We start from the raw sequence: 13,902 nt of genomic DNA on the forward strand, positions 1-13,902 counted from the left end.
GATCTCCCCCCACCCATCCATGCTCCCCCTGAGGGCAGGCCACACTTAGTACCCTCTTTCCCCACCTCCTCATGCTTACTCTTCTCTGAGCTCTGGAAAGAGCACCCCAGGTCCACTTTTCAGAGCATCAGCCTGGTCATTTCTCCCAAGCATGTATTGCTAAGCACTTTTCTCATGCTTGGAACAGGAATGTTACTGGTAGTATTCCTGCTGGTGTGTTAGTAACAGCGTAGTATAAATAACGCTTCCAAGTACAGATAATAGTAATGATAATGCCTTAGGGTTATGGCTCCATGACTTGTGTTTATTTACTTTTTTTTTTTTTTTTAATCATCAAGAGACGTTTACTGGTGTTGTGTGCTCAGCTTGTGCCAGGTGCTTTCCGTTGGTCTCCTGAGTCTTGTTTAAAAATTCTGGTTTCTACATCATTCACCCCTTTGGAGTTGTTTTAGACAGGTTTTTCTCCTGAGGTTCTCAGATCAGTTAGACAGTGGCATTTTATTAAAATAAAGTAGGGGCACCTGGGTGGCTCAGTTGGTTAGACGGCTCTTGATTTTGGCTCAGGTCGTGATCTTGGGGTTGTGGGTTCAAGCCTCATGTCAGGCTCCATGCTCAGTGTGGAGTCTGCTTGAGATTCTTCACCGCGCCCCCTCCCCCGCATGTGTGTGTTCTCTCTCTCTCTCTCAAATAAATAAATAAAATCTTTAAAGTAGCTTTTGGTAGAGGCAATTACAATTTGCACCGACCCAAAGCTCCATGTTGTCATTCCACCTATGATTTGGTGGCCCCTTTAGTCTGGGGTTGCTCTGTGCTGTGCCTGTGTAGCCTCTAGTGTGGTTGCAACCTCCCTTCTTGGAGTGAGGAAGATCTGGGCTTCATCTTGCCCACCTCTCTGCTCTCCCATCCCTGTCTGAGGATGTATTAGAGCAGGCTCTGCTTGGCTTGGTTGTGTTTGCAGAGAGTGAGAAGGAGGGGCTGAGGCCACCTGGGTTCTAGCCCTGCTTCCTGGGTAGCATCCTGTGCCTTAGGCCGCCTTGCAGTCCTGGGAGCCTCATCTTTACAGTGGGCATGCTGCTGTCAGGATCTGCCCCTGCCTGCATGTAGTGCCAGCACAGGATCCCCCTTCAGTAGGAAAGCTGCTCTTTGTGGGCTGGCCATTCCTGAATGGGCTTGTGGTAGAACCTCTCTTGTCTTTCCCTTCATTCTACCCTTACTGGCCAGGGATTTTGAAGCAGATCCTAATTTGCTATCATAGTAATCCAGCCTTGTCACCTGCTCTTTAGAAAGTATTCTGATGTACCTCCTCACTGCTTTTTTGCAGAGATTGTAGGTCATGCTTCATTCCTCAAGGCTAGTTTCTTCCCTATAGGTTTGTGGCTGGATCCTGGGTTCATGCCTGCAGGGTGGTGGCCGCTAGCCCTAAAGTGCGGGGGCTACTGGTCCTTCATGCTGAGAGGAGGGGAGAGCTGCTCTTTACCAGCACCTGCCCTCCCTGGGAGCAAATGCCCCATGTGGCCTCTAAGGCAACCACCTTGGTGTGGAGTAGGTACCACCCAAGGCGTGGCAGGGGGTGGGGTGCAGAGCTGGAGGCACCTTCTGCCTTGGTCAGCCCCGTGCCCCCTCCAGCTATGCTGGTCCTTTCTGTGGTGGGGGAGGTGTGTAGCTGCTCACCCCCCCCCCCGCCCGCCCCAAGAATCCCCCACCAGAGCTGGAGGGACGTGGAGCTGGAGGGGCAGGGCATGTGTGCATTGCCAGGATGGCTATTATTTCTGGGCCTAGGGTTGGCAGGGTTCCAGCCCCTCAGCTTCAGAGTGAGCTACCCTGACACTGCACACAGAGCATAAACAGGCTATGTTCTGTGCCCTCTGCTGGGGACCCTGATCAGCTACCCAAACTGGGGTGCTGTGGGGGGCCCTATGACCCAGGGTGGTCACTGGGGCTGGAAGGAGCAGCCCTGTGGGTGTGAGGCTCTGCTCTGGCTCTTTGCCATTGCTTGTTTTACACCAGTGATAATGAAGTGAGGTCACGTGGGCACTACCTTGCCAGTCTGATGACCTGGTACACAGCAATCTGGTTGTTGGTTCTCCCCCTTCTCCTTATCTTTGTGGGCAGTTGAGAGGAAGGACTTCATGTAGGGTCTGGGTTTGGATGAGTTTCATGGATTGGAGCCTGGAGCTTACAAGGCCAGAGACTGTGCTGGCTGGCAGGGTGGGTGGGTGGGTGTGTGGGTGAGGGTGCCAAGATGGAGCAGAGGCAGAGTGGAGAAGCATGGGGGAGTTTGAGTACAGTATTGGGAGGGCATCCTCTGTATCTACCTCATTCCCTCTTCTCCAGTGTGTACCAGGCCAGACTGGGAGCTTTTCCCTTAGGGACAGAATTTCTTCTGACTCTAGTGGGGGCCCTCTTTCCCTCTTTTCTGGTTTCGTCTCCTCTCCTCTTTGATCTTGACAAGCTCCTTTCTGGTCCTGGGAGCACAGCTACCTGCTGTCCAAGGCAGCTACTGAAATTGTTCCTCTTGTCTAATTCCCAAATTTCAAGGAGCTCCTGTTTTAGGAGTCCCCAAGGAAAGATGACCCATGTGCCCACAGTGAGGGAGGGGTCGGTGACTGACACTCAGGGCAGTGACTTATCTGCAGTCTCACAGAGACGGGACTGATAGACTCAGTGAGCAGGCTGACAGGGTTTGTTGTGAAGGCATAGGAAAGGACAGAAGCATAGAGCTTTAGGCTAAGAGGGACAAGGGGGCATTCCTTGCTTTCTCTGAGCCAGTTAGGAGACCATATCCACACATAGAATGGGAGGCGGGGATGGGGTTTTTTTTGAGGGGTGACTGGGACTGAGCAGTTGGTACAGGGTGGGCGGCAGGCACAGGCTAGGATGCCAGGAGGGATTGGGGGCAGATGGAGGTCTTGTTGATTTCCTATGCCCTTGAGTTTCAGAGTTCTCCAGCCCTACCCTCCTTTAGCATGGGTGGGGAGCACTGTGGGGGTGACATGACCACCAGGAGACTTGCTCATTTTGACCCATTTGGACTGCCTGTAGGAGCAGATAACCTGAGTGCCCTGGCCAGGCCACACTGGCCTAACGAGTGTATATGGGACACTCTGCCTTCTTAGCCAGGAGCATGAAGCAGCTGTCCATTTCCTTCCTTTCACTTTAAGTCCACCAAAGGGGCCACTTGGGCAAGGCCCTGCACTATTGCTCATTTGTGGAATTGGCTCCTAAAGAAGATTGTGAGTGAGTCATCTCAGGAGTGTGTCCCATATATGATGATGTGGCCCCTTCATTGCCCCATGTTGCCCCCAGCCTCCCAGAAGGTGGGCTCCAGGACTGGGGATGACTGGCCCTGTCCAGGACAGGCCTCCTAGGATACTCACTGGTGAGGAAACTGAGGTGCCAGGTGCCCTGCCTGTGGACACAGGTAGAGCCTGTGCCTGTGGACACAGGTGCCTTCAGTGTAGGCACACCACAGGTATGAATTGAGATTCTCTGAGGGGCCCGTCGTGTATTCCTCAATGGGCCCCATGTTGGTAGGTGTGAATGCGTATTATCCTGTGTAGAACTGGCACTTTGGGAATTCTACTAGAGCCTGGCAGCTAAATTCTTTTTTGTCCCCTCATGAACTCTGGCTTGGCTTTTTAGATCCTGACTCTTACAGTCTTATTTCCTGTGTCCTGCCTTGTTGGGACATCAAGGCTGGGCTTGGAGTGGCTCCTTTAAGAGCGAGCGCCTGTGTCCCAGACTCTGTTGTGGAATGCCAGCAGCCTCCCTGCAGACAGACATCACTGCGCTGTCCTCCGTCCTGTCTCCGTGAGGGTTAACAACACTTCAGCTTGTTGTCTGGAACCGGTTCAGACTGGTTTTCTGGAAAGTGCTTTGTCTCTCAGACTGAATCCTGGGAAGGGTCATGTGGAGCCCAGTGATGTCATGGGATCAAAAACTGACTCAGCTGTTTTTTTTCTTCTTTTCTTTCTTTAAATCAAGATATGTGTGTGCTGCAGGTACACGGTGCTGGCACGGTGACAGGCCAGCTCTCACCCCACTCAAAGTTTACCTTACTGGCAGTCAGAGGGTTAAACGTGACCCCCACCTCTCACCCCCCAGAGGTGAGCAGGGAGTGAGGAGGCTGTCCCTCAGTAAAGGGGAAAAGAAGGGTCAACCTGAGTCAGTGCAGTGCGGGGCTGGACCTGGGCAGTGACCCTGCTCCTGGGACAGCGTGGTCTCCCTTTGCTGGATTCCAGACACCTCCAATCCAGGGCAGGTATTCCGAATCCCATAGGCAGGGAGTTCAGATCTAGAACAGTTTTCCTCTATTTGCTTTTGAGTCTGGAGCACAGAGAATTCCTTTTCTTTCTGATAAGCAGCCACTTTCCATTGTTCCTATCCAGGTCCCCACATGTCTCAGCTCCCCAGATGCTCCACTGATCCTGCCCAGCCTTCCCCAGGCAGTGAAGAAAGGTCCTGGGCATACTTTGTGGGTCCTGCATTTGTTATGCCTACTTCCGCTAACAGCATGTGGCAAGGAAAACTCTCCAAGCTGACACTGAGAAGTTTCTAAGAAGGTAGCAACTTGGTTGTGCCAAGTTTAAATGTCATGTTTTCTCCTTCTCCCAAAGTTCAGAATGACTGAAGAAGCATGCCGAACACGGAGTCAGAAACGAGCGCTTGAACGGGACCCAGCAGAGGATGATGTGGAAAGCAAGAAAATAAAAATGGAGAGAGGATTGTTGTCTTCAGATTTAAACACTGACGGAGACATGAGAGTGACGCCTGAGCCAGGAGCAGCCCCAGCCCAAGGGTTGCTGAGGGGGGCAGAGGTGACGACCATGGGCAGATGCGAAGGGCAGGCGGGTGACGGGCCCGTGGACATGCGTACCTCATACAGGTGAGCAGGAGGAACCTGGAACCAGGTCTCCTGGGTGTGAAGAGGTGGTGAGGAGATGGGGATGAGGCTTCCCTTCAGGTCTGCAGGAAGCAGCTTTGGGTGAGTTATGGTGGAGATGGCTGTGGGTTCCAGTCCTGGCATCACTGTGCTGTCCTGGACAGACCTCCCCACTGGGGCCTGGATGTCAGTGGCAGAGGGTGTGATTCTCACAAGAGGAGGGGTAGTATTCTCCATCAGCTCTCCTGTAAGGCAGCAAGTCTTCACACCTGTTGTCTGTTCAACTGGTGCTTTTGGTTTGTAGGAAAACTTGGAGTTTTTAATTTGAATGTATTTCCTTGCTTTGTAGATCTGGGTTTCAGGAGGGCAGGGGTTCTACACTTTTTCTGGGTCATTGGGCTGGGGGCAGAGTCTGGAGGCCAGCTCAGGGATACCTCGCACATGTGCCACCACTCCTTATAGGCAGCACATTATGAAGGAGGAGGTCACTCTGTTCATCTTCTGTGGTGTGTTTTGGTTTCTCCTTAGTACTGATTACTTTCAAGAGTAGTTTTCCTGATCCTCAGCTTTGTGAGGTTCTTAAGGAAAAAACTTGAAAGAATTAAGACTCAGTGTCATTCCTGTCATACCCTCCTTCCCCCCAATTTCTTCACTCAGAAACATTCTTTTCTTGTAAAGAGAAATCTGGGCCTAGCATCTGCTGTCACTGTTAACCCTTGGAGCTCTGGTGAGAGAACCATTCTCTCCAGAATGTTCACACCTAGATGTCTTATGAGCCAGATATGCCACAGTGGGTGTGTGGGTATAGGCATGGCCTCCTGGCCCTCCCTCACTAACCCCCTAGTCCTCCCCTACAGACCCCTTTCCGTGTCTGTTTGCCTGGAGTGGGGGGGTGAGGGTGAGGGTAGCAGGTGCAGAGCCAGGGAAGTTGGGAGCACCTTCTCTTCCCATGAGTGTTGACTAACCCACACAGGGATGACTCCACCCTGCAGTCTTCATGTTAAATTCATTTTGGAGTCCAGATTTTCAGAATCCTAAGGATTTCAGAGGTCATCTGGCCTGACATTTCTCAGCTTTTACAATTCTTAACCTCTTTGAGATAAATAGGAAAATCCAACCCCTTCTATTGGGGAAGCATTCAAAGTGGGGTGGGGGTACTTTCTGTTTCTACTACCCCAAAAGGCCTTTTTCTGTCTGGCTCTGCTTTTTGCTGTCCCTGTTCTAAAACCAGAGGCCTCTTTGAAAGTTTCAGAAATAAAATTGTAAGTCTGGGCCTCCTTTCCCTCTGTCTGACTTGGTCCTCAGTAGTGTTTCAGGGGCTGTCTCAGGTAGCTGAGGAGGAGGAAGAGCCCATGTTTGTGAAGATCTGCTGGGTTCTTGTGTTCCTGGGCTCCTGGTGTGCATTTTCTTCTATAATCACCTTTCTCCTCTGCAGGGCAGCCCAGTGGATTGTGAGGGAGAGATTACCAGATCTTTCTGTTGATATAGCCTGGGGCTACATTTGGCCTCTGGGCCTCTTGCTTCCAGACTTCTCCATTATACCTATTGGCTTCCAACCCAAGGTCACTTGGACAATGTGATGTTTTCTGAGGTTGATGGGGATGATATCCTTATGACACAAAGGATGCGAGGGAGCAGGGATCATGGATTAACCCAGGCACACAGGGCAGGGGTGATCCTACAGGACTAGAGATGCCCCAGGACACTCATGGAGCAGTATGAGAGTGTGGAAAGAGTTTGGCTTTGGTGGCCGGCAGGCGGAGTTGGGGTCACATCATATTCCCTGACTGATCTTGTGCAGATGGTCTTAGTCTTTGTTTCTTCATCAGTAAAATGGGTGATAATCTCTGCCTTGCAGGTTATTGGGTGACAGATGTGTACCCAGAATTGGTCCTAGTGTGGGGAGGAAGTGTTGGTGGCAACTATCCTTCAGTCTTCACTCAAAATGTCCACATGTAGAGCTAGTATGTCCCTGAGTTCCCACATAGAATATTCTGTTTAATTTGAGAAGTACAGTTTTGAATTTTGGCAAAAATCATACGATCAGGTATACCCCACAGCCATTCTAAAACTGTAATCTGTTCTGGAGTGCGTGGCCCCAGTTTCTGTGTTAGAAATAGGCAGTCTTTGAATCCTTGTTAAGAGCATCTGGCTTGAGAACATCCCTTTAGGAACCTCCCTGTATCACGGTATGGTTGTTCCATTGGTTCCCAGGTTAGTGTGAAATCCCACATTGGGCAGATCAAAAGGCACAGCTGTACTAACCATAGTTTAGTTGGGTTGAAGCTCTTTGGCTTCAGGTTCACTGAATCTTATAAGACCAACACGCCAATTTTAGATGGTTCTGAGAGAATTTCAGTTTTGTTTTTTTAATTGAGATAAAGGACACATACTGAAAAGTACAGAATAGTGCCACTTGATATATTTTCACAAACTTGAACACATCCCTGTAGCTAGAATCAAGAAACAACCTTGGAGCCCCCTTATGCCTGCTTATTGTCACTACCCCAAGGGTAACCAGTTTCTTGGCTTCTAACAGCATAGATTAGTTTTTCCTGGTTTTGTACTTTATTTTTTTTTTTTTAATATTTATTTGACAGAGAGAGACACAGCGAGAGGGACCATAAGCAGGGGGAGTGGGAGAGGGAGGAGCAGGCTTCCTGCTGAGCAGGGAGCCCGATGGGGGGCTCGATCCCAGGACCCTGAGATCATGACCTGAGCCAAAGGCAGACGCTTAATGACTGAGCCACCCAGGCGCCCCTGGTTTTGTACTTTAAATAAATGGTATTATGCAGTCTGTACCCTTTGCTTGCTTTCATTCAACATTGTGTTTGTGAGATTGACCCATGTTGTTGAGTTTAGCAGTAGTTAGTTCATTTTCATTGTTGCATAGTATTCTGTGTCTAGAATTTCTGTTTGGCTCTGTTTTACAACTGCCTCATTTTCTTTCACGCTGTCTTTTTTAAGATTTTCTTTACTCATTTTACACAAGTTAAATCATGAGCAGGGGGAAGGTCAGAGGGGGAGGGAGAAGCAGACTTGGGACTTGATCCCAGGACCCCAGGATCATGACCTGTGCTGAAGGCAGACATTTAATCCAGACGCCCCTTATGCTGTTTTATGACTCAAATTGGGCTTTTTGAAGATTAAAGGGAGTTTCTGGTGGCTTCTAGGAGAGATAATTTTCTTTAAGGAAGTGGCTGGTAAATTAAAATGACCAAGATAAAACTTTTTTTAAACTATATTGGGGTGATGTGTAGCATACATAGGCAGACAAAAGGGTAAAAGTCAGTTCTTCGCCTCTCTACGTTTCTCCTCTCCATCTCTGGCGGCTTTTCTGACCTAGGCTCCCACTTTGTGTGAATTTTATTTTCAAAATAAATCAAAGCTGGAGGGTAATTTCCAGCAGTGATTGAGTGAGGAGAGATTTTCAACCCCACCCACCCACAGCTATAAAACAGGATAAAATTGCCAAAAAAATGTCAGTCATTTCAGCACTGTGGAAACTGACCAGAGGCATACAATAATCTGAGAAGTGTTTGTGCTTAAGGAACTACTGAACTTTGGGTAAGAATAGGGAGAATCTGTGGCATTTAGCCTGGTGCTCCTTTCATGCCCTCTCCCCAGTTCTACTGCTAGGGAACTTCTGCCTGTCAGGTACAGGCTGTGAAGACCAACCCCTTCTCTGCAGGAGTGAGATGAGGCTCATTCAATTTAAGAGAGTTCTGGGCAGCAGCCCTGGGCCCGTGGCCTTATTGGTTGAAGTGACAGTCTTAGAGATGGGCAAATGGGGAAGGACAATGACTCTGTTAGCCCAAGGTTGCAGTCATGATTGGGGCAAGACAGAAAACTGTTTGAAGAAATAATGGGCAAAAACATATGTGAGGAGAATTCTCACTCATCCAAGAAGCTCAACAAACCTCAAGTAGCAGAAATACAAAGTGATCTATACCTGGACACATCATAGTCAAGTTGTTACAAGCCAGAGAAAAAGAAAATTTTAAAAGTAGCAAGAGAAAAAGGGCTCATCATATACAGGGGAGCATTAATATGATTAACAGCCAGCTTCTCACCCAAGATCATGGAAACCAAAAGGAGTTGAATGATATCCAGAGTACTCAAAGAAGAAAACTGTCAACCTGGAATTCTGTGTCCAGCAGAACTCCTTCAGAAAAAGGCAAAAAAGACATTTTCAGATACAGACCAAAAGAATCCGTCACTGGCAGACCTGCCAGTCTTCAGTCTGAAAGAAAATGACATGTTGGTAATTTAGGTTCCCAGGAAGAAAAGAGCACTGGAAATGGTAAATATGTGGGCTAATATAAAAGACTTTATTCTCATTTCTTCTTAAAACACATAACATTGTGTAAAGTGTTAACTGCAACTAACATTGGTCATAATAGACAAAAATAACCATTCACCTCTCTGGAAATTGACCAAAGGCATACAAAAATCTGTTGTGTTTATAATGGTGACAGATATGTCAGACAAACAAAACAGGAGGAATGAAATGGAGCTCCACTGGGGTAAAGTTTTTCTACTTTTTACCAGAATCAAATTAGTAATTTGAAGCAGATTGTGGTAAATTAATAAGATGTTTTTTATAATCTCTAGAGCAACTATTAAGAAAAATAACTTCATAATAAAAAAGAAATCAGAAAAATTTAGTGGTACACTAAGAAATGTTTAACACAAAAGAAGACTGTCAGCCAGGAACAGTGGAACCAAAAAAAAAAAAGGAATGTGTGTGGAATACAACTAGCAAAATGGCACATGTAAATACAGTCATATCAATTATTGTGTTAAATGTGAGTGGTCTAAACACCCCAATTATAAAGGCGGAGATTGTCAGACTAGATTAAAAAAAAGCAAGATCCAGCTTAATTATATATTGTCTGTAAAAGACACTTCTTAGATTTAAGGATGCTTTTATCCTTTGGTAAAATGATGGGAAAAGCTATACCATAAGTAACCATAGGAAAGCTAGAGTGACTATTATCAGTGTTAGATAAAATTGACTTTAAGATGAAAAAATAGTACTAGAGCCAAAGAGCGACATTTTATAATAATATTTCGGGGAGACGTACCAGTCATAAATGTATATGCACCTAAGAATAGAGCCCCAAAATCTGAGGCATAAACTGATAGGATAGTAGAAATAGACAATTTATCAGTTACAGTTAGAGAATTCAGTATTCCACTCTTAACAGTTGGTAGAGCAACTAAACAAAATTGGTAAGGTTCTAGAAGACTTGAAGAGCATTGTCGACCCATTTGGCCTAACAGGAATCTATAGAGTAGCTGGTGACTACAGAAAACGTCTTTATACATGCTCATGGAACATTCTCCAGGGTAGACCAAATGCTGGGCCATAAAACAAGTCTCAAGGATGGTTGATTTAAAAAAAAAAAAAGACAGTAACAAGTGTCGGCGAGGATATGGAGAAGATGGAACCCTCATAATTTGCTAAAGTATGCCATCTGTAAAATGGCATAACATTCTGCAGTTTCTTACAAAGTTACAAATGAACTTACCACATGACCCTGCATTCTATCCAAGGAACATACTCAAGAGAAATGAAAACGTGTCCACACAAAGACAGGTACATGGGTGTTCATAGCAGCATAATTCATAATAACTAAAAAATGGAAACAATCCAGAGAGCCAAGCAAGAATAAATAAAACATGCTGTATCCATGCAGTCGATTACTATTCAGAAATTAAAAAATGAACTCCCGATTCATGCTGCAGCATGGATAAACCTCAGACTAGCCATGCTGGTGGGGAGAGAAGAGACCCAGAGACTGCATGTTGTATAATTTCATCTACAGGGAATGTCCAAAACAGACTTACTATAGCGACAGTGATCAATGGTTGCTGAGGCCGGGGGTGGGGGCGGCTGGGAGCAGTGATTAACATCTCATGGGCACAAGGGAACTTTTGGGGGGTGGTGGAAGTATTCTAAAATTGGATTGTGGTAATGGTTACACAATTCTAAGTTTATTAAAAATCATTGAATTGTATTACAGTGAATGAATCTTAGTGGTATGTAAATTATACCTCAATATGGACATTTAAAAAAATTAATGAGATTAAAATAGTTTGGTTTCTGTTCTGGCATCTATAAACGTGCTCATAGAAAACAGAAATTCACAGAGGTGGAAGTTGAGTCTGCTAGACTTGTGAGACCAACCCAAAGGTCATGGGCACATGCCTTCCCTCCCCCTACCCCACCCCAAGTCAGGACTGTTGGAAGAGGCTAGAGTTGGGGCAGGCAGAGGAAGCTATGCTGGGTTCTCTGTTTTGTTTCTGTGATAAGTAGATTCTACTGTACTTTCCTATAGAGAGTCTCTGTTTCACAAGTCATTGATCTTTAGAAATAATCTGGGATTATTTGTGTAATATGACCAATGTTAGTTGCATTTGACACTTTACACAAGTGATAAATAACCTTTTCCCCCCCTCCTTTTGGGTGGAGGAGCATTTAACTCAATAAAACATGAACCTCTTCTTTAGAGGTTCTGCCCCTGAAAGGTAAGGACTGGGTGTCTTGTCACTCTGGGCCTTTGTGGGGTGGGGGCTCCATGAACAGCCACCCCCATGCTTTACTGAAAACGTGTTTGTATATGCCTTTTTCTGAGACATTAGCCCTCCCTGGGTTGTTAACAGGCCAGGACCAGGCTGACTCTGTGGCCTGCACTGTGGTGGTCCTTGGGGATAGAAAGGGTAGGGCTAATCACAGCTACTTTCTGGTGTACTGTAATATGAAACTGTGCAGAGGTCTTGGGGAAAGACCAGAGGTTAAGGGGTATGGCTCACTGAGGATGGAAGTCCATAGGCACCAAAGCAGACCTGTCTTTACTTCCTCATTTTACCTGGGAGGAAACAGCTGAGGCTCCCTGGGTCCCATGGGTGAGGCAGGGACAGACAAGTAGGCCAGCTTCCACTTCTCAATAGCCTGCTACATGGGCCTCAGTGGATGTGGGGCAGATGTTCTGATGACTTCCCATCCTGGGTTCTATTGGGGTGTGTGGCCTGTGGGTAGCTGCATGTCTCCCTCCTCTCTCCCCATCCCTCTTTGCATCATGCATCTCATTTGCTACAGGTCAGGGCTTCACTCGGACCAAGGGCCTGCCCTCTGGGTAGAAGGGGCTCCTGTCTGCCACTGAGGGTCCGTGGCCTACTGGCAATAACATCTGAGCCATTAGAGCTATTCTTGGCTTTAGTTTTTCTGGCTTTCCACCTCCCTCAGTCAAGCACTTGCGAACTTAAACAGACTAAAAATGCACTAAAAACACCCTCTGTTTACCAGGCCTGCAAAAGCAGGGCCCTTTTGTTAAAGCTGGTGTTCTTGATGTGACAGAATTACTGTCCCATCTTTCTTTAGAGATTTTGGCATTCACCAAGGGTGTCATGGGGATGACACATCTTTAAACTAGTCACCTCTTCTATGCCCAGGGACGTCACTACTCGTTTGGTAGTAAAACAGGGCTTGGTTGTCGTGGAGTGGTGTGTTGTGTTCGGGCACATCATCCCACACTCATGTCAATGCCTGAGTTCTCTTACAAAGCAAAAATGAATCTGAAAGTAACATGATGGTGCAGCTGCCTATTGTCTATAATGTGGGATTATGTGGATGGCCTTGTTCTGTTCTATGTAGAAATGGGGCCTGCAGGTAGAGGGCTGCATCCCTTAACTTATCCAAGATGACTCCCTAGGTCATAGGTTGAGTTCTTGTTGTTTGGCAGATGCTCTTTACAAGCAGCCTCTTGTGAGAGGAAGAATAAAAACTGGGGTTCCCTGCCCTGTGAGGAAGTAAAGCCCAGCGAGCCTCTCCTGGTGTGTTTTTCACCTGTGTAGTCCAAAGCCTTATCAGGATACAGAACCTAGTAGTCACCATAAAAAGGAGCCATTTATACGTTTCCAGTCAAGAAGGGTATATTCTCTAACCCTAGACTAATCTTGCCTCTTCTCAGAAATGGATTCTAGAAGCGGAATCATGCATGTGCTCAGTGGGGTTTGGCTTCTCTCACTCCATGTGCTTTGGGATTTATCCCTGTTGTATGTAGCATTTTGCTGAATGTCTCCTGTGTGGTTAGGCACACTGTACCCACTTACCTGTCCATAGACACCAGGCAGTCTGCAATTTGGGGCTGGTGTGAGTGCAGCTACTGTGATCGTTCCTACAGGTCTTTGCGTGGGCATTAGTCCTTCATTTATCTTGCTAAATACTTAGGGGTTGAATTGCAGGGTCACAGAATACGTGCATGTTGAATTATTTTAAAGAAACTGCCAGGCCTTCCCCCTGCAAAATGTCTGGACTGTGTTACTCACAGGTATGGGGATTCAGTTGCTTCATTCTCAGTTTGGTATCATCATTCTTTACAAATTTAGCCATGGAGTCTATAGAGAGGTCTGGGTCCAGGTCCTGGCTTGCTTGTGTGACTGTTACCTCTTTCCCACGGTGATAGAAGGGTGATCATTGCTGCCCTGGCTGCCCGTGTGGGGATGGAAATGGGGTCTTCGCCAGCCATGTACTGACTTGAACCCCCACCTACTCTGTTCTCAGGACCATGCTCCATCACAGCTGTGCCTGGCCTGGCCAGCTGTCTGCTGGAATGTGTGTTCTTGAGTGAGCTGGGTGAATGTGACACAGCTGTGGGTGTGATGGCTTGGGTTCTTGCACAGCCTGGGTAGGTGTGGTTGTGGCCCTCACCCTGGCTCTCTGACAAACTTCCTCATAGGGATTGGACCCCTGCAACGCACCCCCCCCTTACATGTGAGAGCTTTGGAAGTCCCTTAGCCAAAAGCCTATTTCCTTCCGTGTGACCACCACTTCCCAGAGTCTGGGGGCTCCTGCACTCTTGTGGAAGGCTCCCTGGAGCCTAGGCCCTCCGCAGCACCTGTTGTGGCCTGGCTGCTGCTTTTACTTGCTAATTCTTTGTCTTTACTGCTGGGTAACTTCCAGGAGAGGCTGGGCAGTCTCGGGGAGCAGCTCCAACTAGAAATCTCCATGGCCT

General features: G+C 47.3%; 1 protein-coding gene across 5 annotated transcripts in view; it reads left to right on the forward strand.

Annotated features, from left to right (window-relative positions):
* Positions 1-13,902, forward strand: part of GATAD2A (GATA zinc finger domain containing 2A) — a 104,493-nt gene that overhangs the window by 60,927 nt on the left and 29,664 nt on the right. For 4 of the 5 annotated variants that reach the window (XM_027587855.2, XM_027587858.2, XM_027587854.2 and 1 more), the window contains exon 3: positions 4,617-4,885. In XM_027587855.2, coding sequence (XP_027443656.1) covers positions 4,617-4,885 — 269 coding nt within the window. The remainder of the gene's footprint in view (positions 1-4,616; positions 4,886-13,902) is intronic. The other variant, XM_027587857.1, reaches the window with a different exon arrangement.

Source organism: Zalophus californianus, chromosome 1 (genome assembly GCF_009762305.2).
Source record: "Zalophus californianus isolate mZalCal1 chromosome 1, mZalCal1.pri.v2, whole genome shotgun sequence".
NCBI lineage: Eukaryota > Metazoa > Chordata > Mammalia > Carnivora > Otariidae > Zalophus > Zalophus californianus.